We start from the raw sequence: 23,060 nt of genomic DNA, 5'->3' as shown, positions 1-23,060 counted from the left end.
ACCACAATCTATTAAAAGTTGTGGGTCAGGTGAACTCCATGATACACTTTGGGGTTCTCTAAACCCTGGCCAATAACAAATTGGGGGCTCGAGGAGGATCAAAGTCTATCTATTGGATTGGCTTAGTGAACTTAAAGACAGTGAGGGGTGAGCATATTGTGGTTGCTTTTCAGGTGTGGTATTCTAGTTTAAGTGGGGAGTGTGTTGTGGACAATGGCTCTTTCAGAGGCTCTGAAGTTTTTGGGGGTGGAGACAGTCACACGCAGTACCTTACGGACAGAGACTAAAAGCAGACTGTTAGATTTGGCAAAAACATTGCAGTTAACATTACCTGACAAAATGCAAAAATGATGAGGTAATTATGGCGGTGGTTAAGCATTTAAAGTTGCCTGAGATATAGTTTGACTCATTGGAAATGGCAAAAATTCAGTTGCAAATTAAACAAATGGAACATGAGAAAGAATTAAAGCAGCTTGAATGTGAAAGAGAGGAAAAAGAAAGAGAGAGAGAGCGAGCGGAAAATGAAAGAGAAAGAGATAGAGCGGAAAGAGAAAGAGAGAGAGAGAGTAAAAAGAAAATGAGAGAGAAGAAAGGAGAAAAGAAAGAATAGCCCTAGCAGAACAAAAAGAAAGACAAAGGGAGATACAGATCAGGGAAAAAGATAAAGAGAGAGAGTTTCAACTTCAGAAAATGGCCATGAAACATGGCAGTCAGTTAAAATTGGCATACGTAAAGGGAAACGTACAGTTGGTGGATAGTGATGAGGATAGTGAGAAAGAGCATCATAGTCGAAGGCTTGGTGGAAATCTATTTAAATATGTCCAAGCATTGCCAAGGTGTGACAAGAAGGAGGTAGAAGCCTTTTTCAATTCATTTAAGAAGGTAGCTAAACAAATGAAATGGCCACAGGACATGTGGGTATTACTGATTCAAACAAAACTGGTAGGTAGAGCTAGTGAAGTGTTTGCGTCACTACCGGAGGAGGTATCTGGGACATATGAGGAGGTGAAAAAATCCATCTTAGGTGCATATGAACTAGTGCCTGAATCTTACAGACAAAGGTTTAGAAATTTAGGGAAAGAATTTGGTCAAACATACATGGAGTTTGAAAGGATCAAACAGAATAATTTTGATAGGTGGATAAGGGCTTTGAAAATAGACCAAACGTATGAAGCTCTCAGAGAAATTATACTTTTGGAGCAGTTTAAAAATTCAATTCCTGATGTAGTGAGAACTCCTGTGGAAGAACAGAGGGTTAAAACTGTGAGATTTGCAGCAGAAATGGCAGATGATTATGAATTAGTTCATAAATCAAAGCTTGGTTTCCGACATCAGTTTCAGCCGGTGAGGGATAGAAACTGGGGACATGAGAAATACTCAAGTGGTAAAAGTAAAGGTGATCTGATGGGAGATAATAAGATCACCTCAGATTAAAAAAGAAATCCAGGAGGGTGGAAAAGAAATGAAAAGTTTCAAATGTTTTCACTGTAATAAACTAGGCCATGTAAAGTCACAGTGTTGGTGGTTGAAGAAAAGCACTGGGAAGGCTGATGTGGTAAAACAGGAGAAAACAGTGGGGTTTGTGAAAGTGGTTAAGGAAAGCCCAAGTGAAGCGAAGGAGGTGCAAAGGATTGTACAGCCTGATCAAGAGGTGATTAATAAGAAAGTGCCTGATTTCTTTAAAGAATTTACCTGTGTGGGTAAAGTTTACTCATGTGTATCAGGAGGAGCAGGTAAAGAAGTCACAATTTTAAGAGATATGGGAGCTAGTCAATCTTTAATGGTAAGTGATGAGGAGTTATGTAGTCTGGGAAGAATGTTGCCAGAAAAGGTGGTAATATGTGGAATTCAGGGTGAGAGGAGTAGTGTTCAATTATGTAAGGTAAGGTTGGAAAGTCCAGTGAAGAGTGGTGAAGTGGTAGTAGGAGTAATAGAGAAACTATCTTGTCCAGGAATACAGTTTATCTTGGGTAATGATATAGCTGGATCGAAGGTGGGAGTGATGCCTACTGTGGTTAATAAGCCAGTGCAAAATCAGACAACTGAAGTGTTGAAGGATGAATATCCTGGGATTTTTCCAGATTGTGTAGTAACAAGGTTGCAAAGTCACAGTTAAGACAAGAGGAGAAATCAGAGAGTGAAGATAAAGGATGAAGTGCAATTATCAGAAATGCATTTTGATCAGATGGTTGGAAAAGAACAGGTGGAGGATGAGGCGGATATTTTTAGTTCAGGAAAATTGGCGGAGTTACAACAAAAGATATAGAAATAAAACGGATTTATCAGAAAGCATATACGGAGGAGGAATCGGAGTGTATACCAGAGTGCTGAATCTGAGTGTATACCAGTGTGTTATTAACGTAAAAGTGATGTCTTGATGAGAAAATGGAGACCTTTACATATGCAGGCGGATGAAGAGTAGGCAGAAGTTCATCAAGTAGTATTGCTGGTAGGGTATAGAAAAGAGGTGTTGCGAGTTGCACATGAGGTACCAGTGGGAGGTCATTTGGGAATAAGGAAAACTCAAGCTAAAATCCAGAAACATTTTTATTGGCCTGGACTACATAAAGATGTAGTTAAATTTTGTCAATCATGTCACACATGTCAAGTGAGAGGGAAACCTCAAGCAGTGATAAATCCAGCACCCTTAATACCCATTCCAGCATTTGAGGAACCTTTTACAAGGGTCCTAATTGATTGCGTAGGACCGCTTCCTAAGACAAAAAGTGGGAATCAATGGCCGGGATTCTCCCTACCCGACGAGGCGGGGGGTCCCAGCGGGATGGAGTGGCGGGAACCACTCCGGCGTCGGGCCGCCCCAAAGGTGCGGATTTCTCCGCACCTTTAGGGGCCAAGCCCTCACCTTGAGGGGCTAGGCCCGCGCCGGAGTGGTTGGCGCGCCGCCGGCCGGCAGGAAAGGCCTTTGGCGTCACGCCAGCCAGGACCGAAAGGACTTCGCCAGCCGGCGTAAGTCCGCGCATGCGCGGGAGCGTCAGCGGCTGCTGATGACATCCCACCGCATGCGCGGGGGGGGGGGGTCTCTTATGCGTCGGCCATGGTGAAGGCTGTGGCCGAGGCGGAGGGAAAAGAGTGCCCCCAGGGCACAGGCCCGCCCGCGGATCGGTGGGCCCCGATCGCGGGCCAGGCCACCGTGGGGGCACCCACGGGGCCAGATCGCCCCGCGCCCCCTCCAGGACCCGCCCGCCGTAAGAGAGGAGGTTTTATTCTCGCCGGCGGGACAGGCATTCCAGTGGGGCTTCGGCCCATCGCGGGCCGGAGAAACGCCGGGGAGGGGGAGGCGCTGACCGGCGCAGCGCGATTCCCGCCCCTGCCGAATATCTGGTGCCGAAGAATTCAGCTACCGGCGGGGGCAGGATTCACACCAGCCCCCGGCGATTCGCTGACCCGGCGGGGGGTCGGAGAATCCCGCCCACTATCTTTTGACTATAATGGATGTGTCTATTAGGTTTCCAGAGTCCATTCCAGTACGTAATATTACAGCTAAAAAGATTGTGGAGGAGTTACTTAAATTCTTTACTAGATACGGACTACCCACAGAAATACAATCAGACAGGGTCGAATGGTCACACGGGATGTGAAACCAACAGTTATTGAGGAGTTTCCGATACCCTCAAGACAAAGACAAATAATGCGATTTCTTGGCATGTGTGGATTTGATCGAACATTTGTGCAAAATGTTTGTAGCGTGGTGGCTCCACTGATGGACTTGCTGAAGAAACGTCGAAAATTTCAGTGGACAGCAGACTTTCAACAGGCATTTGACTGCCAGAAAGCTGTGGTAACCAATGCTCCTGTGTTGGAGAATTACAAGGGACTCTGTGATCAGAATGAACTAAAGTATCTGACTTTAAAGAGAAATGCCGAGGCATAGAGAAATGGTTGGATCGTGCAGAGACCTTGTTCAAAGAGACTGTCACAGAATTTTTTATCATAGAATTTACAGTGCAGAAGGAGGCCATTCGGCCCATCGAGTCTGCACCGGCTCTTGGAAAGAGCACCCCACCCAAGGTCAACACCTCCACCCCATCCCCATAACCCAGCAACCCCACCCAACACTAAGATCAATTTTGGACACTAAGGGCAATTTATCATGGTCAATCCACCTAACTTGCACATCTTTGGACTGTGGGAGGAAACCGGAGCACCCGGAGGAAACCCACGCACACACGGGGAGGATGTGCAGACTCTGCACAGACAGTGACCCAAGCCAGAATTGAACCTAGGACCCTGGAGCTGTGAAGCAATTGTGCTTTCCACAATGCTACCGTGCTGCCCCTGTCAATCGAGAAGGATTTCAGTTGGAGGAAGATGAACAGAAATGGACTATATTATTGTACCTGTTTGCGTGTGTTGCTTTTTTTGAAACAAAAAGTATATTTACTGTGTGCATTTCTTAAAGGATAGTGAAAAGGTGAAAAATGAAACCATCTTGAAGTTGATGGGGTTTTTTTTCTTCGGGGGTGGTGTCATGTGAGAGTACCTTTAAGAAATGGGTGTTTATAAATGGGTGTGTATATAAATATCTGTCGTGAGAGTACCTTTAAGAAATGGGTGTTTACTACTGCAGTGATGTCAGAGTGGGTGGAGCTGGGCTGTCTCAGCTTTTTACTTTTGTTTTTGAGAAGGCTGCAGGGTGTGTTTTAGTTTCGTTTTCAGTGTTGGAGCTGAAGCCAGACCAAGCAGGTATACTGCTGTTCTCTCTGCCATCAAAAGACTATCTCTTGATCATTTGGTGAATTCAGAATTATAAATGTCTCAGTAGTGAATGTAAACTAATGTGCTTCTGTTAAAAGGTATTTCTTTTGTCTTCTGGATGTTGTTTGGGAAGTTATTAAGCATTACTTAGTGTTGTATTCTTTGGGGGTTGTATTTGAATTAATGGTTGCTAAGATGTTCACTGTATGTTTTACAAAGGTTAACTTGAGTTCATAGAATAAACATTGTTTTGCTTTAAAAAATACTTTTCCATTTCTGCTCTACCACACCTGTAGAGTGGGCCGTGTGCTCCCCATACCACAATCTAGTAAAAGTCGTGGGTCAGGTGAACTCCATGATACACTTTGAGGTTCCCTAAACCTTGGCCCATAAGACACAACAAGAGTACCATCGCTGTGCAATCTGTCAGCGACTCTCCATGATTCTTAATGTGTCCTATCTACAGCACAGACTGCGGCAACTAGCCAAGGTTTCATTGGCAGCACCTGCCAAACCCACCTCCACCAACCGGACCAGCAAAACCAGACACATAGAAACGTCACTGCCTCCAAGTTATTCTCCAAGTCACAAGCCATCCTAACTGAGGCATCTGTCACCATCCATACTGAGAGAAGGTAGTGGTGAGCAGGCTGTGTGCTGAAGGTGCTGCCAGGGAGGGAGTTCCAGGAATTTGCCCAGTGGCAATGAGGAAACAGCAATGTCGTTCCAGGACAGGATGATGAGTGACTAGGCGGGGAACTTGCAGCTGGTGGAGTCTCCATGTGCCTGCTGCCCTTGACCTTCTAGATGGTCGAGGTTAAAGGTTTGGAAGGTGTAGGTTGCAGCAGTGTGTCCTGTCAATGGTACTCACTGCAGTGAGCCACGGTCACTTTATTTGCTGTGGCCTGTGGTACAAAGTCACAAATTGCCAAAGGTATGAGTTTCAGTTTCATGGTTCATGCTGGGATTTCACCTCAATGATCCCCAGATCATCAGTTGAGCAACTTTTAACACCAAATAAAGACAACAGTTTGAGATTTCTGTATTGAATGAAAGTTGTACATTGCTTTACCTGGTTTCTGGGTCATTGACAGCCAGTGGGGAGCTGAACCCAGACGCTGGCCTCTCGGTTGCCCCTGGCCTCTCACTTGGTTCTGGAAGAGCTTCTGTTGCGACGGCAGGATTGGCATTCCTGGATTTTGTCACAGTGGTCTCAATAACGACTGCGGTTCCTGGGTCTTTGCGGAAGGATTGCCGTACCGGAGAGGACCTGCTGGGTGGCCCAGAGTAAGGACTGTGCGGACTCTGCCCTTGTTGGATGTCCATCATTCTGCTGTCGGGGATTTTCTGAGGTGATGAAGGAGGCATTCTGTAGCTCATCGCAGTGCCGTAACCGTCACTATAAATCTGGGGGCTCGGTTTGTAAAAAGCGTCCTCCAGGTCACCCTGCAATCCTGCAGCTGAATAGGTGCTGAGCGACCGCATGGAGCCACGTCGATAAAGACCTCCTGGGTAAGAGAACGGTTCCTGCAGTCCTGCCAGTGACTGCGTGGATGCAATACTCATCCTGGCGTCATGCATCATGTTGTAGGGGTCCGCGTACAAGCCTTCGTTTTTCATCAGCACCACATTCTTGTTGCTCATGTCTTCGTCTGGTTTCACGTCCCTCCGCTCCAAGATGGCACTGGGGCTCGGCGAGATGGGCTGGGAGGAAGACATGCCGCTGAGGCGTTCCGAGTGGTGAACCGGGCTCCCGGTGTAGGAGGGTGGGCGCCCACCGCTGTACGACATCCGGGAACGGGATGGGGAAGAGGATGGCAGCCCAGGCGTTGGGGAGCCTGACACTAAATGTGGGGAGCCGGAGGTGACGTTGCTGAGGCGACGAGTGGGTGAAGATTCCCGAGATGTGTAAACCATCTCCCTCTGTTTAACAGAAAGAACATCAATTATTCGACCAGTCGTAAAACCTGTGCCCAACAGAAGTCTGGCATCTGACAAACGCCAACTCTAAGACAATCCCAAATATTCAGAAGATTAATATGAATGAGGAAGACAATTTGTCCATTTTCATCCAATCAGAAAGACCACTGGTTACACATCATGAAATCAGCTGATTTTTAAACAATCCCAGGTAGTTTTACCTCTCCTGGAAATCCATGTGTGTCATAGAGGCCCTTCCCCCATCGCGTCTGTGCCGGTCAAAATCAGCCACCTAATTATTCTAATCCCATTTACCAGTACTTGACCCACAGCCTTGTAGGCCCTGGAATCGCAAGCGCCCATCTAAATACTTCTGAAATATTCTGAGGGTCTCTGCCTCCAGCACCCTTTCAGGCAGCGAGTTCCAGACTCCCACCACCCTCTGGGTGAAAACATATTTCCTCACATCCCCTCTAAACCCTTTACCTTAAATATATGCCCACTGGTCACTGATCCCACCACCAAGGGGAAAAGTTTCTTCCTGTCTACTCCATCTATGCCCCTCATAGTTTTATACATCTCAATCATGTCCCCCTCATCTCCTGTGCTCCAAGGAAAACAACCCCAGTCTATCCAATCTATCTTCATAACTAAACATGCTGGTAAATCTCCTCTGCCCCTTTCCAGTGGCTATCATATCCCTCCTATAATGTGGATTCCACAACTGCACACAATACTCTCGCTGTGGCCTAACCAATGTTTTATATAGTTCCAGCATAACGTCCCTGCTCTTAAACTCTAATCCCTCTGCTAATAAAGGCAAGTTTACCAAATGCCTTTTAACCACTGTACCCACCTGCTCTGTTACCTTAAGGGACCAATGTACATATGGAAGGCTCTCATTTGTTAAAGAATTTTCTGGCACTAGTCCTTTTGAGACTGCGAATCCTTGTGAATTTAAATGTCTCCAAGTACTTTTTCTGTATTGTTTCGCTTCCCTCAGACATCGCCGAGGTCAGTGCTCACCTGTCAAAGTTGGAAAGCCCAAATCTCTCCAATCTGGTTTGGAAGGCAATCTCTGGATTATTGACCCAGTTAAATAACCCGTTTGCCACGCATGTGCAATGTAAATGAGGTGCACTAGACCCAGTGTGTACTCTGGGGCGACGGGGACAAGGGAAGTGAGTAATAGACAACAGAGGACATCAGGCAGCAACTCTGAACCAGATTTACTCACAATGAAGAGCGGCCTCAGGAATCCACAAACTGCTTCCTTCGAGCAGAAGCTTACCGCGCTGAATAGCACTCGTCAGTAATTAGCAGCACTCCCATATGCAAATGATAACCTTTGCTGTCAGATCTCCCAGATACAGATGTGGCTTTCAATGACTGTTAGTTGAAGTGTTATTGTAAGAGAGCAGTCAGTGGGGCAAGATTAGTATTCACCTCCCAAGCATCTCATTAGTAATCAACTTTTATTCATTAGCTTATTTTGCTTCCTTTTGACAGTGCCAATCTCCCCTGTCACATCAATTTCCTACATCGTGAAGCATAACCTATCTCACTCACGATGGAATTCAATGTTGTTTTTTTCAGAAAAAGACTGGGTGATGGGGTGGTTAAATTCTGACGATGTTACAGAAGAATGATGATAACTGGGGATAGGATTCAATGGACCAAATGGCCATCCTTGGCTTTTCTGACGTGTTTATACGAGAGATTGCCTAAAGGTTCTGAAGATTTCCTGATGTCTTACCCTCAGATCTCCATTTGCAATATGGGAAGCAGGATACGGTGCATAGATGGGATCTTTCCTGAATATTTTTATTATACTTCGATCTTGGATATCCCTGGAAGAGAAGAAATAAGTGGTGATATATTGAGGAGCTAAAAAGGCAACATTGCTGATTGTTTCTGTCCACTTGTTACTGGAGATCCCTGGCATTTGTTCTTAACCCTACTGACAAAACGGATAGACTCCTCATTGTACAAATACAGAGTGTGGATTCTAACTGCTTACTAGAAGGGGCTGAGTTACAGGATTCAGTGCTGGCCGCAGAACAGCATTCCTGCTGGTCGAACCAAAAATCACCATTATAAAAAACAACCAATGCAATCTTAGAATGGCCCATCCCGCCTCTACCAACTCTTTGAACGAGCTGTCCAATTAGCCCCACCCACTCCTTCCCCATAGCCCTCCAAATTTGTCCTTTGCAAGTATTTATCCAACTGCCTTTTGAAAGTTTGAATCTGTTTCTGCTGCTCTTTCAGGCAGTATTGTAGCAATAGTGATCTGCCTCAGGGCAAGTCCCCTGTTCACTTCCCCACACCTTCCTCTTCAATTGCTCATAAGACATCTCCTATTTCCAATCTCCATGAACAGTGAACAATATGATTGAGGCAAAGATTAGAGGTGGTTTACTGTTGCCTCCTTCCTGATGTGCTTAAAGGAAGCACAGGTTCTCTGGGACGGCATGGTGGCACAGTGGTTAGCACTGCTGCCTCACAGCTTCACAGACCCAGGGTCCCAGGTTCCGGCCTCAGGTCTGTCTGGAGTTTGCACTTTTTCCCGGTGAATGCGTGGGTTTGCTCCGGGTGCTCCGGTTTCCTCCCACAGTCCAAAGGTGTGCAGCTTTCGTGGATCGGCCATGCCATATTGCCCCTTAGTGTCCAAAAGATTAGGTGGGGTTACTGGGTTAAGGGGATAGGGTGGAGGTGTGGGCTTGGGTAGGGTGCTCTTTCCAAGGGCTGGTGCAGACTCATGGGCCGAATAGTCTCCTTCTGCACTGTAAATTCTATGATTCGATGAGGATCCTCTGTCTGGAACCAGCTGGTGTAACTTGAGGTTCTGGATCTTCTGTCACTACCACCAAAGAATGAAATGAAAATCGCTTATTGTCACAAGTAGGCTTCAAATGAAGTTACTGTGAAAAGCCCCTAGTCGCCACATTCCGGCGCCTGTTCGGGGAGGCTGGTACGGTAATTGAACCGTGCTGCTGGCCTGCCTTAGTCTGCTTTCAAAGCCAGCGATTTAGCCGTGTGCTAAACCAGCCCACAGATTTTCTGGTTACGCCACAGCTTGTAACCCTGACCATGGGACCCTCCACTGGACCTGGAGTGACTGATAAAAGGGCCCCCAGAGTCAAATGACCCTGCTTTCCTGTGTATTCAGATCAAAACAATTCAACACCTAGAAAAACAGTTTCATCTCCCCGGCACACTTGTTCTTTTGCTAATTATCCTGAATCTGTGTCCTCTAGTCACGCAGCCTTTTGCCACTGAAAGCAGCTTCCCCCTCGCAGCACTTCATAAACTTGAACCATATTAAACCTCCCTTTATTCTTGTCTGCTCTAAGGATTCCCCCAGTCCTCCCACAGAACAAGTTCCTCAGCCCTGAACCCTGGCTCAGTGTAAAATTATGTTTGAATCATCCTGGGACATTTCACTCTGTTAAAGGCTATATAAATGCAAGTTGCTTCTGTTGTCCTGTAACATTGAGACACACTCAGGTCACCCACTGGAACCCAGTCACAGAACATTCATTCGACACAAAGCTTTCTTGTTTACTTACTGGATATTCAGTCCTGACAATTTAGATGTCATTTATGGCGACTGTTTGGAAATGTCAACTGTCCTTTGGGTTATTGAGTACAAGGTTTACCTGAGCACAGGTGAGATCTGCTAGGATGGAACAGGTCAGACCTTTTTTTTTTTTTTTAAAATCGCTATGCATTTGATAAATCTCTGTCGATATCAGTCCAGACACTACTTCTGGGGAACTGGCTCTTTGTACCTTACATCTTCCAGTTCGTAAAATACATTTCTCGTCTCATCCTTGATGAGGATCGCTGTGTTAGATGACTTTAGCATTCCTATTGTGAGTTTCTGAGGGAACATGTGGGCAATCAGAGCATACAAGGTATCCAGGCTGCTGATTTCATGAGTAACGTGGACACGTCTGGTTTCATCGCCATGCTGAAGGAAGAGCACCCCTGCCAGAACGAGAGAGCATATCAGTCAGAAATAGATCCTTAGCATAGTCACAATCATAACTCATAGTCTGACCTTAGGTTCTGCCTTATACTTAAGTAAACTTGACATCTCTCATGTAATTTTCCCTCCTCCTCCCCTGTGGAGCTGGTGATTCCCACTGATGCGGTTCCTTGGGTTTTTCCACACCCCCTCGCAGTGGCTTCACTCCATGTGTGAAGTGAAACAGGAAATGTTGGTTCACTGCTCCTCCACCAACGGGCATGATAGCCCAGCCAGGCTCTGCCCTTATCTAATGTAGGGCTCCCGTTGTCTCACCTGCTCACCCCTGATCTTCATAATGAAGATAACCTGTTGAGTTTTCAATGAAGACTATCATTGGTGTTAATCCATTGCATTCTCTATGAAGACTGTCACTGATTTTAAGCTGTTGAGTTTCTGTTCAAGACCATGACTGGCTTGGCACTGTTTACGTTTTACTCTCACAAGTTATTTTCTGTCCTATTTGTCACATGGGAGGTTTGAATATTGCATTGTTGGTGTTTTGGATTTTTATGGGGAGAGGGGGTATGGGTGTTGATTTCTCTGCAGGAGACCCATTTGAGAATCAAGGTTAAAACAAGGTTGCGGAGAGATGGGTGGGGCAGGTATATCACTCGGGATTTGATTGTAGGGCGGGGGCGGTGTGTTGATTAATAAGAGGGTGGCTTTTTCTGCGGTTAAGATATTAGCAGACCCAGGTGTGATGTACGGAATCAGCAGTGGATCATTGGCGGGCACGCCCGTGGTGTTGGTCAATGTGTATGCACCGAACTGTGATGACACGGAATTCATTAATAAGCTGCTGGCGTCTATCCGAGATCTTGATTCACATCAGCTAATTATGGCAGGGGGAGGGGGGGGGGGGGACTTGAATTGTGATTTGGATCCTAGGTTGGATAGGTCAAGTCTCTGAGTCCATCTCGGGTGGCAAAGGGGTTATTGGTGTTCATGGAACAGATGGGGGGGGGGGGGGGGGGGGGCAGCCCGAGGAAGGTTACATTTCCGAGGAATAAGGAGTTTTCTTTTTTTCCCCACGCCCAGCGGGTTTACTCCTGGATTGACCTCTCTGTGGGGTGGGTTTGTCCCTTCACCCTGCGGTGAGGGGGCGGGGTAATCCGCGATCGTTATCTCGGATCGTGCCACGCATTTTGTGGTCCTGATGTTGGAGCCAGGTCACGCCCAGCGACCCCTGCGGAGATTAGACACGGCATTGCTCGCGGATAAGGGATTTAGTGAGCGGATGTCCTCTGCCATTGCCGAGTACATTGAGTTCAGCAGGAGTGATGGCGGTCTGGCCTTCTACCCTCTGGGAAGCCCTGAAGGTGGCTATTAGGGGGGGGTCATCTCTAATAAGGCGCACAGGGATAAATCTGGGATGGTGGAGAGGCAGAGGCTGATGGACTCCATTCTCGAGGTGGACTGCCAGTTCTCGATCGCCCCAATACCAGAGTTATTGGCGGAAAGAAAGAAATTGCAAATGTATTTTTAGTTGTTGTCAACAGGCAAGACAGTAAGCTAACTAGCTGCGACGCTCATGGGGAACTTTTTATGAGTGTCGGGAGAAGACCAATCGTCTGTTGGCTCACCAGCCGAGACGACAGGCTGCTTCCCAGGAGATAATGCTGGTTAGGGACTCGCGTGGAGGGTTGGTTTCTGCTCCAGAGAAGGTTAATGAGGTGTTTGAGGCTTTCTACAGTGGGTTGTATGAGTCAGAGCGCCCAGAGGAGAGTTTGTCCATGAGTCAATTTTTGGATGATTGACCTTTCCAGAGGTGGCGCAGGAGAGTAGGCAAGAGTTTGAGATAGGGCCGGAAGAGATCATGCGTTGTATTCGGTTAATGCAGACGGGCAAAACACTGTGTCCGGATGGGTTCTCGTTGAATTTTACAAACAGCTTGCTGGTCAGTTGATCCCACTTTTGCTGGATATTTTTAATGATTCTGTGTCCCGGGGTGGTGTTACTGGCCATGCTGACACAGTCATCTCTCTCCTTGATCCTGAAGCAGACATCATCCTGCCCAAAGGGCTGACAGCTGTGAGGCTCCAATCCCTTTGGAGACCCCCATGAGTGCCGTTCAGTCTGGTCCTCGTTTGTGGAGACCAGCACCAAATGGCACTCGACTGAGGTCTCCGAGGCGAAGGGATTGAATCCCGAAGCCTCAGGTACCTCGGGAACGTGCACATTAGAGTAGCTGCCTCACTCTAATATGCAGATTTGCTAAAAGGTGATTCCCCCCCCCCGCCCCGCCCCGTTGTGGGCGGGATTCACATCGCAATATCTCGGGAGATGCGTTGAAACTCGTGAGGCGTTGTGAACCGAGTAGATCCCGGGAGCGGGGTCTCCCGGCTTTCACCGGCCACGCCGTTCCCGAAAAGCAGCTCGCCGCAGCGTGGCCCTTGGATCATGCCCAACGTTTCAGCTCAATGAACTTTCAACAGAACCGTTGAATCATTATATTTTCAGTAGGGGCAGAAGAGAGTCCAATTAAACTGCTAGCTTGTCATGGTCATCAATTGGTGCATGTCTTGTGAAATGACAAAAGTGTTGATTGCCCACGACAATGTCAATCTAGCTAAGTGGAAGCAGGGAGAGTCGGTGCAGTCTCTCCCACTGATCCACTCAGCGGGAGTCAGCTTACCTGGTGAGCGAAGTTTGGTCTGACTCGTGGATCGAGACAGGGGCAGACTCTGTCGGAAACGGTTGGATCGGGTGAAACCGATCGGGACTTCGGCCTCTGACATGGTTTCCAAGGACTCTGCCGATGCGAACGGTAGTTTGGCTGCCTGATCCGCCAATCCAGATTGCTGGCTCTGGGAATGTCTGGGACTACGAGTCTGTTCAAGGGAAACAAGAGAGAGAGAACATTAACGAGATGTCGCTAAACCTGTCCCTGGCCAAATAGCATGAGGAACCTCTGCACATCAACCGTAACTTGTTCCAAGTTCAGCGGAGAGTTGCTCATAAGTCACATTCCTGTTTTCCTATTTAGACTGATAAGCTGATTGCACACGGATATTGGAGTAGGATGCCACATTGAGAAGGAAACCATGCTGGATTATGCTACAGAGATTATGGGGAAGCTTAATTGGACTTGCTATATAAATACCATGGTAACAGCAGCCGGTCAGAGCTAGGAATTCTACAGAGAGTAACTCGCCTCCTGACCCCCAAAGCCGGTCCACCATCTACAAGGCACAAGTCAAGAGTGTAATGGAATACTCTCCACTTGCCTGGATGGGTGCAGCTCCAACAACACTCAAGGAGCTCTACACCATCCAGGACAAATCAGCCCAATTGATTGGCCAACACCTCAGACATCCACTCTCTCCATGACGCGCAGTGGCAGCTGTGTGTACCATCTATAAGATGCACTTCAGCAACTCACCAATGTTCCTTCAATAGCACGTTCCAAACCTGCGTCCTTGACAGAGATAGACAGAAGAAGCAGGGGAACACCATCGCCGTGGTTCCCTACAAGTCACTCACCATTCAGATTTGGGAATACATCATTGTTCCTTCCCTGTCACTGTGTCGAATACCTGGAACTCCAGGAACACTGCGGGTGTTCCTACACCACATGGACTACAGAGGTTCAGGAAGGTAGCTCATCACTGTGGGGAATGTATTGCTGTAACAATTCACCATGTACATATCTGTATTACGCTGTTGCCCATGTGGGCTCCACCTATGGACCATTGTAAGGTATTACCTATGATGTAGCATGTTGGGGCCTGTGTGGGCTCCGCCCCTGGCTCCTCCCCTTGAGGGGAGATATAAAGAGCAGTCGTCCTGTAGGCGGCTCCCACTAACAGATCAGTCGCAGGCAGGCACTGTTCTAGTTGATTAAAGCCACAGTTTACTTCTACTCCTAGTTTCGAGTGAATTGATGGTCGCATCAATTTAATCAACTACAACGCCACTATGGAATCGGCCCTCAAACCTGACCGACTGGAACTCGATCCGCAGGCCGCGGAGGCGAAAGAGATTTTTTTCGCACTGGCTCCGCTGTTTCAAGGCCTACCTCGCCGCCTCCTCCTCGCCTTCCGTCACCGACGAACAGAAGCTGAGTCTCCTCCACGCCCGGGTGAGCCATCGACCCTCTGTTCAACTCGAGGAAGCCTCCACCTACGCAGATGCTCTCGCGATGTTAGAGCGCCTCTACGTAAGGCCCGTGAACGAGGTACACGCGCGGCATCTTCTCACCACCAATGTCCCGGGGGATCGCTGGAAGAGTACCTACGCGACCTCAAAGTGCTTGCACGAAGCTGCAATTACCAGGCCGTTACGGCCACTCAACATATGGACCTCGCCATCCGGGACACCTACGTGGCTGGAGTCAGGTCCAACTACGTGAGGCAGCGCCTACTCGAAAAGGTGCCCTAGACCTGGAAGAGACGGTAAAATTAGCCTCCTCTCTGGAAGTAGAGTTCCAAATCCTTAACGCGTTCCCATCCGATCGAGCGACCCCCTCGTGGACCCCCGACCAAAGAATACCCCAGGCCTGTGCGGCGCGGCTGCCCACCCACCATGGGGGGCTACCCTGTTATTTCTGCGGCCAGCCTCAACACCTCCGGCATCGCTGCCCAGCCCGGAACTGCAGCGACTGCGGGGGAAAAGGACATGCTGCTAAAGTTTGCCTGGCCAGGTCCAAAAACTCTAAATCGCAGGCCCGATCCTCAGACTCACAGGCCCGCAGATCCCGCAGTGTGGCAGCGTGTCTGCCGGCTCCGGCCCCCCCGGACGCGTCATCGGCCTTGTGTTGTCCGTAGGGGCAGCCATCTTCCAGCCCGTACAGAGTGTGCAACTCACGGGGGGCGCCATCTTGGCCATCCTCGCCCATGCGGCCCGCCATGTGCGATTCATGGGGCCGCCATCTTGGACGCCATCTTCCTCACCACCCGACACGTGCGACCGACGGGGGCTGCCATCTTGGAACCCCCCCAGCACCCCCGACCACGCCGGCTACCCGCAACTCAGCGCGGTCACCCTTGACCAGTCGCGACCCAAACACCTCCGGAGGTCTATGATGACCGCCGGGTAAATGGACACGAAACGCCCTGCCTCTTCGACTCCGGGAGCACAGAGAGTTTCATTCATCCAGACATGGTAAGACGCTGCTCGCTCCCAATCTTCCCGGCGCATCAAACCATCCCCCTCGCCTCCGGGTCGCACTCGGTGCAGGTCCGGGGGTGCACTACCGCAACCCTGGCAATACAGGGCGCCGAGTACGCCAACTTTAAATTATATGTACTCCCCGACCTCTGCGCTCCTCTCTTGTTGGGACTGGATTTCCAATGTAATCTCAGGAGCCTAACCCTGACGTTCGGTGGACCCCTACCCCCGTATGTAGCCTCGCGACCCTAAAGGTCGACCCTCCCCCGCTCTTCGCAAACCTCACCGCCGACTGCAAACCAGTCGCCACCAGGAGCAGGCGGTACAGCATCCAGGATAGGTCTTTTATCAGGTCCGAGGTCCAGCGGCTCTTGCGGGAGGGAATCATCGAGGCAGCAATAGCCCCTGGAGAGCCCAGGTGGTGGCGGTTAGGACCGGGGAAAAGAACCGGATGGTTGTAGATTACAGCCAAACCATAAACCGGTACACGTACTTCGATGCGTATCCCCTTCCCCGGATCGCAGACATGGTTAATCAGATCGCACACTACCGGGTGTTCTCCACGGTGGATCTGAAGTCTGCATACGACCAGCTCCCAATCCACCCGGGGGACCGCCACTACACGGCTTTTGAGGCAGACGGCCGCTTCTTCCACTTCCTCTGGGTCCCCTTTGGTGTCACGAACGGGGTCTCGGTCTTCCAAAGAAGGATGGACCGAATGGTGGAATGTACGGGCTACGGGCCACATTTCCGTACTTGGACAACGTCACCATCTGCAGCCATGATCAGCAGGACCACGATGCCAACCTCCAGAGATTTCTCCAAACCGCCCGAACCCTTAACCTCACTTACAACAAGGAGAAATGCGTTTTCTGCACAACCAGACTAGCCATCCTCGGCTACGTCGTGGAAAACGGGGTTCTAGGACCCGACCCCAACCGTATGCGCCCCCTCCTGCAACTCCCCCTCCCCCACTGCCCCAAGGCCCTGAAAAGGTGCCTCGGGATATTTTCATATTATGCCCAGTGGGTCCCCAACTTTGCGGACAAAGCCCGCCCACTAATCAAGGCCACCATCTTCCCACTGGCGGCTGAGGTCCGCCAGGCCTTCAGCTGCATCAAGGCGGACATCGCCAAAGCCGCGATGCGCGCGGTGGACGAGTCCGCCCCCTTCCAGGTGGAGAGCGACACATCAGAGGTCGCCCTCGCTGCTACCCTCAATCAGGCAGGCAGGCCAGTAGCGTTTTTTTCACGAACCCTCACCACCTCCGAAATTCGACACTCCTCAGTCGAAAAGGAAGCCCAAGCCATCGTGGAAGCCGTGCGGCACTGGAGGCACTACCTCGCTGGTAGGAGGTTTACCCTCATCACCAACGGGTCGGAGATTCCCGCCCCATCAGACTGACCCAGGGGACATTGGGAATAGCTAATCAAAGTCAAATATGTAACAGTTAAAACAGGTGCACAGCTCAGTCCAGTCCTCATTCAGGAAGTCAGAATTTCTGCTTGAAGAGTGATAACCAAAACTGTCCCCTCCAGTCAAAGGCAGGTCGTTCCAATCACTATTCCTTTCATTGTATCATTTGGAATACATTTGTTCACAAATTGGGCAAATTTGTGATGTTGAGTTTCCGGTTTCCTTTTTTAAGAAAGAATGCACAGACTTGACCCCCCCATTCTCCCTCAGAATTATCTCCAATCCTTCCTCAGAATTATCTCCAATCCTTCCTCAGAATTATCTCCAATCCTTCCTCAGAATTATCTCCAATCCTCCCTCAGAATTATCTCCAATCCTCCCTCAGAATTATCTCCCATTCTCCCTCAGAATTATCTCCAATCCTTCCTCAGAATTATCTCCTATCCTTCCTCAGAATTTGGGGCAGCACGGTAGCATGGTGGTTAGCACAATTGCTTCACAGCTCCAGGGTCCCAAGTTCGATTCTGGCTTGGGTCACTGTGCGGAGTCTGCACATCCTCCCCGTGTCTGTGTGGGTTTCCTCCGGGTGCTCCGGTTTCCTCCCACGATCCAAAGATGTGCAGGTTAGGTGGCTTGGCCATGCTAAATTGCCCTTAGTGTCCAAAATTGCCCTTAGTGTTGGGTGGGGTTACTGGGATCGGGTGGAGGTGTTGACCTTGGGAATGGTGCTCTTTCCAAGAGCCGATGCAGTTACGATGGGCCGAATGGCCTCCTTCTGCACTGTAAAGTCTATGTTAATCTATGTTAATTATCTCCTATCTTCCTCAGAATTATCTCCTATCCTTCCTCAGAATTATCTCCAATCCTTCCTCAGAATTATCTCCAATCCTCCCTCAGAATTATCTCCAATCCTCCCTCAGAATTATCTCCAATCCTCCCTCAGAATTATCTCCTATCTTCCTCAGAATTATCTCCAATCCTCCCTCAGAATTATCTCCAATCCTCCCTCAGAATTATCTCCTATTCTCCCTCAGAATTATCTCCAATCCTCCCTCAGAATTATCTCCTATCTCCCTCAGAATTATCTCCAATCCTCCCTCAGAATTATCTCCTATCTTCCTCAGAATTATCTCCAATCCTCCCTCAGAATTATCTCCAATCCTCCCTCAGAATTATCTCCTATTCTCCCTCAGAATTATCTCCAATCCTCCCTCAGACTTATCTCCTATCTTCCTCAGAATTATCTCCTATTCTCCCTCAGAATTATCTCCAATCCTCCCTCAGAATTATCTCCTATCTTCCTCAGAATTATCTCCAATCCTCCCTCAGAATTATCTCCTATTCTCCCTCAGAATTATCTCCAATCCTCCCTCAGAATTATCTCCTATCTTCCTCAGAATTATCTCCAATCCTCCCTCAGAATTATCTCCTATCCTCCCTCAGAATTATCTCCAATCCTCCCTCAGAATTATCTCCAATCCTCCCTCAGAATTATCTCCTATCCTCCCTCAGAATTATCTCCAATCCTCCCTCAGAATTATCTCCTATCTTCCTCAGAATTATCTCCTATCTTCCTCAGAATTATCTCCTATCCTCCCTCAGAATTATCTCCAATCCTCCCTCAGAATTATCTCCTATCTTCCTCAGAATTATCTCCTATCTTCCTCAGAATTATCTCCCATCCTTCCTCAGAATTATCTCCTATCCTCCCTCAGAATTATCTCCAATCCTCCCTCAGAATTATCTCCTATCTTCCTCAGAATTATCTCCAATCCTTCCTCAGAATTATCTCCAATCCTCCCTCAGAATTATCTCCTATCTTCCTCAGAATTATCTCCTATTCTCCCTCAGAATTATCTCCAATCCTCCCTCAGAATTATCTCCTATCCTTCCTCAGAATTATCTCCAATCCTCCCTCAGAATTATCTCCTATCTTCCTCAGAATTATCTCCTATTCTCCCTCAGAATTATCTCCAATCCTCCCTCAGAATTATCTCCAATCCTCCCTCAGAATTATCTCCTATCCTTCCTCAGAATTATCTCCTATCCTTCCTCAGAATTATCTCCAATCCTCCCTCAGAATTATCTCCAATCCTTCCTCAGAATTATCTCCTATTCTCCCTCAGAATTATCTCCTATCCTTCCTCAGAATTATCTCCAATCCTCCCTCAGAATTATCTCCTATCTTCCTCAGAATTATCTCCTATTCTCCCTCAGAATTATCTCCAATCCTTCCTCAGAATTATCTCCTATCCTTCCTCAGAATTATCTCCAATCCTCCCTCAGAATTATCTCCTATCTTCCTCAGAATTATCTCCTATTCTTCCTCAGAATTATCTCCCATCCTTCCTCAGAATTATCTCCAATCCTCCCTCAGAATTATCTCCTATCTTCCTCAGAATTATCTCCAATCCTTCCTCAGAATTATCTCATATCCTTCCTCAGAATTATCTCCAATCCTTCCTCAGAATTATCTCCTATCCTTCCTCAGAATTATCTCCAATCCTTCCTCAGAATTATCTCCTATTCTCCCTCAGAATTATCTCCAATCCTCCCTCAGAATTATCTCCAATCCTTCCTCAGAATTATCTCCAATCCTCCCTCAGAATTATCTCCAATCCTTCCTCAGAATTATCTCCTATCCTTCCTCAGAATTATCTCCAATCCTTCCTCAGAATTATCTCCTATTCTCCCTCAGAATTATCTCCAATCCTCCCTCAGAATTATCTCCAATCCTTCCTCAGAATTATCTCCTATTCTCCCTCAGAATTATCTCCAATCCTCCCTCAGAATTATCTCCTATTCTCCCTCAGAATTATCTCCAATCCTCCCTCAGAATTATCTCCAATCCTTCCTCAGAATTATCTCCAATCCTTCCTCAGAATTATCTCCTATTCTTCCTCAGAATTATCTCCAATCCTTCCTCAGAATTATCTCCAATCCTCCCTCAGAATTATCTCCAATCCTTCCTCAGAAATATCTCCTATCTTCCTCAGAATTATCTCCAATCCTCCCTCAGAATTATCTCCTATCTTCCTCAGAATTATCTCCTATTCTCCCTCAGAATTATCTCCAATCCTTCCTCAGAATTATCTCCAATCCTCCCTCAGAATTATCTCCAATCCTCCCTCAGAATTATCTCCAATCCTTCCTCAGAATTATCTCCTATCCTTCCTCAGAATTATCTCCAATCCTTCCTCAGAATTATCTCCAATCCTCCCTCAGAATTATCTCCTATCTTCCTCAGAATTATCTCCTATTCTCCCTCAGAATTATCTCCAATCCTTCCTCAGAATTATCTCCAATCCTCCCTCAGAATTATCTCCTATCTTCCTCAGAATTATCTCCTATCCTTCCTCAGAATTATCTCCAATCCTTCCTCAGAATTATCTCCAATCCTTCCTCAGAATTATCTCCAATCCTCCCTCAGAATTATCTCCTATTCTCCCTCAGAATTATCTCCAATCCTCCCTCAGAATTATCTCCTATTCTCCCTCAGAATTATCTCCTATCTTCCTCAGAATTATCTCCTATCCTTCCTCAGAATTATCTCCTAACCTCCCTCAGAATTATCTCCTATCCTTCCTCAGAATTATCTCCAATCCTCCCTCAGAATTATCTCCTATCCTTCCTCAGAATTATCTCCAATCCTCCCTCAGAATTATCTCCTATTCTCCCTCAGAATTATCTCCAATCCTCCCTCAGAATTATCTGCTGTCCTTCCTCAGAATTATCTCCTATCCTTCCTCAGAATTATCTCCAATCCTCCCTCAGAATTATCTCCAATCCTCCCTCAGAATTATCTCCAATCCTCCCTCAGAATTATCTCCTATCCTTCCTCAGAATTATCTCCAATCCTCCCTCAGAATTTTCTGCTGTCCTTCCTCAGAATTATCTCCTATCCTTCCTCAGAATTATCTCCAATCCTCCCTCAGAATTTTCTGCTGTCCTTCCTCAGAATTATCTCCTATCTTCCTCAGAATTATCTCCTATTCTCCCTCAGAATTATCTCCAATCCTCCCTCAGAATTATCTCCTATCCTTCCTCAGAATTATCTCCTATCCTTCCTCAGAATTATCTCCAATCCTCCCTCAGAATTATCTCCTATCTTCCTCAGAATTATCTCCTATTCTTCCTCAGAATTATCTCCCATCCTTCCTCAGAATTATCTCCAATCCTCCCTCAGAATTATCTCCTATCTTCCTCAGAATTATCTCCAATCCTTCCTCAGAATTATCTCCTATCCTTCCTCAGAATTATCTCCAATCCTTCCTCAGAATTATCTCCTATCCTTCCTCAGAATTATCTCCAATCCTTCCTCAGAATTATCTCCTATTCTCCCTCAGAATTATCTCCAATCCTCCCTCAGAATTATCTCCAATCCTTCCTCAGAATTATCTCCAATCCTTCCTCAGAATTATCTCCAATCCTCCCTCAGAATTATCTCCAATCCTTCCTCAGAATTATCTCCTATCCTTCCTCAGAATTATCTCCAATCCTTCCTCAGAATTATCTCCTATTCTCCCTCAGAATTATCTCCAATCCTCCCTCAGAATTATCTCCAATCCTTCCTCAGAATTATCTCCTATTCTCCCTCAGAATTATCTCCAATCCTCCCTCAGAATTATCTCCTATTCTCCCTCAGAATTATCTCCAATCCTCCCTCAGAATTATCTCCAATCGTTCCTCAGAATTATCTCCAATCCTTCCTCAGAATTATCTCCTATCTTCCTCAGAATTATCTCCAATCCTCCCTCAGAATTATCTCCTATCTTCCTCAGAATTATCTCCTATTCTCCCTCAGAATTATCTCCAATCCTTCCTCAGAATTATCTCCAATCCTCCCTCAGAATTATCTCCAATCCTCCCTCAGAATTATCTCCAATCCTTCCTCAGAATTATCTCCTATCCTTCCTCAGAATTATCTCCAATCCTTCCTCAGAATTATCTCCAATCCTCCCTCAGAATTATCTCCTATCTTCCTCAGAATTATCTCCTATTCTCCCTCAGAATTATCTCCAATCCTTCCTCAGAATTATCTCCAATCCTCCCTCAGAATTATCTCCTATCCTTCCTCAGAATTATCTCCAATCCTTCCTCAGAATTATCTCCAATCCTTCCTCAGAATTATCTCCAATCCTCCCTCAGAATTATCTCCTATTCTCCCTCAGAATTATCTCCAATCCTCCCTCAGAATTATCTCCTATTCTCCCTCAGAATTATCTCCTATCTTCCTCAGAATTATCTCCTATCCTTCCTCAGAATTATCTCCTAACCTCCCTCAGAATTATCTCCTATCCTTCCTCAGAATTATCTCCAATCCTCCCTCAGAATTATCTCCTATCCTTCCTCAGAATTATCTCCAATCCTCCCTCAGAATTATCTCCTATTCTCCCTCAGAATTATCTCCAATCCTCCCTCAGAATTATCTGCTGTCCTTCCTCAGAATTATCTCCTATCCTTCCTCAGAATTATCTCCAATCCTCCCTCAGAATTATCTCCAATCCTCCCTCAGAATTATCTCCTATCCTTCCTCAGAATTATCTCCAATCCTCCCTCAGAATTTTCTGCTGTCCTTCCTCAGAATTGTCTCCAATCCTTCCTCAGAATTATCTCCAATCCTCCCTCAGAATTATCTCCTCTCCTTCCTCAGAATTATCTGCTGTCCTTCCTCAGAATTATCTCCCATTCTTCCTCAGAATTATCTCCTATCCTTCCTCAGTATGATCTCGTATCCTTTCTCAGAATTATCTCCTATCCTTCCTAAGGATTGGGCATTGCAGTTTAGTGTCTCCAATTTGAGACAGCGATGGGGTGAAATGTTTTCTCCCAGAGGGTTGTGAGTCTGTGGAGCTCTTTTCCC

General features: G+C 47.2%; 1 protein-coding gene across 26 annotated transcripts in view; it reads right to left on the bottom strand.

The window, feature by feature from the left end:
* The window catches only part of srcin1a (SRC kinase signaling inhibitor 1a), a 685,230-nt gene that overhangs the window by 114,826 nt on the left and 547,344 nt on the right, over positions 1-23,060 (bottom strand). For 25 of the 26 annotated variants that reach the window (XM_072487470.1, XM_072487474.1, XM_072487473.1 and 22 more), the window contains 4 exons: positions 13,308-13,503; positions 10,431-10,629; positions 8,393-8,486; positions 5,789-6,639 (listed from right to left, as the gene is read on the bottom strand). In XM_072487470.1, coding sequence (XP_072343571.1) covers positions 5,789-6,639; positions 8,393-8,486; positions 10,431-10,629; positions 13,308-13,503 — 1,340 coding nt within the window. Of the gene's footprint in view, positions 1-5,788; positions 6,640-8,392; positions 8,487-10,208; positions 10,395-10,430; positions 10,630-13,307; positions 13,504-23,060 lie in introns of those variants that run through there. The other variant, XM_072487487.1, reaches the window with a different exon arrangement.

The sequence above is a fragment of the Scyliorhinus torazame genome, chromosome 21 (assembly GCF_047496885.1).
Source record: "Scyliorhinus torazame isolate Kashiwa2021f chromosome 21, sScyTor2.1, whole genome shotgun sequence".
Taxonomy (NCBI): domain Eukaryota; kingdom Metazoa; phylum Chordata; class Chondrichthyes; order Carcharhiniformes; family Scyliorhinidae; genus Scyliorhinus; species Scyliorhinus torazame.
The sequence above is the reverse complement of the archived record's forward strand: the minus strand, read 5'-3'. Positions and strand labels throughout refer to the sequence as shown.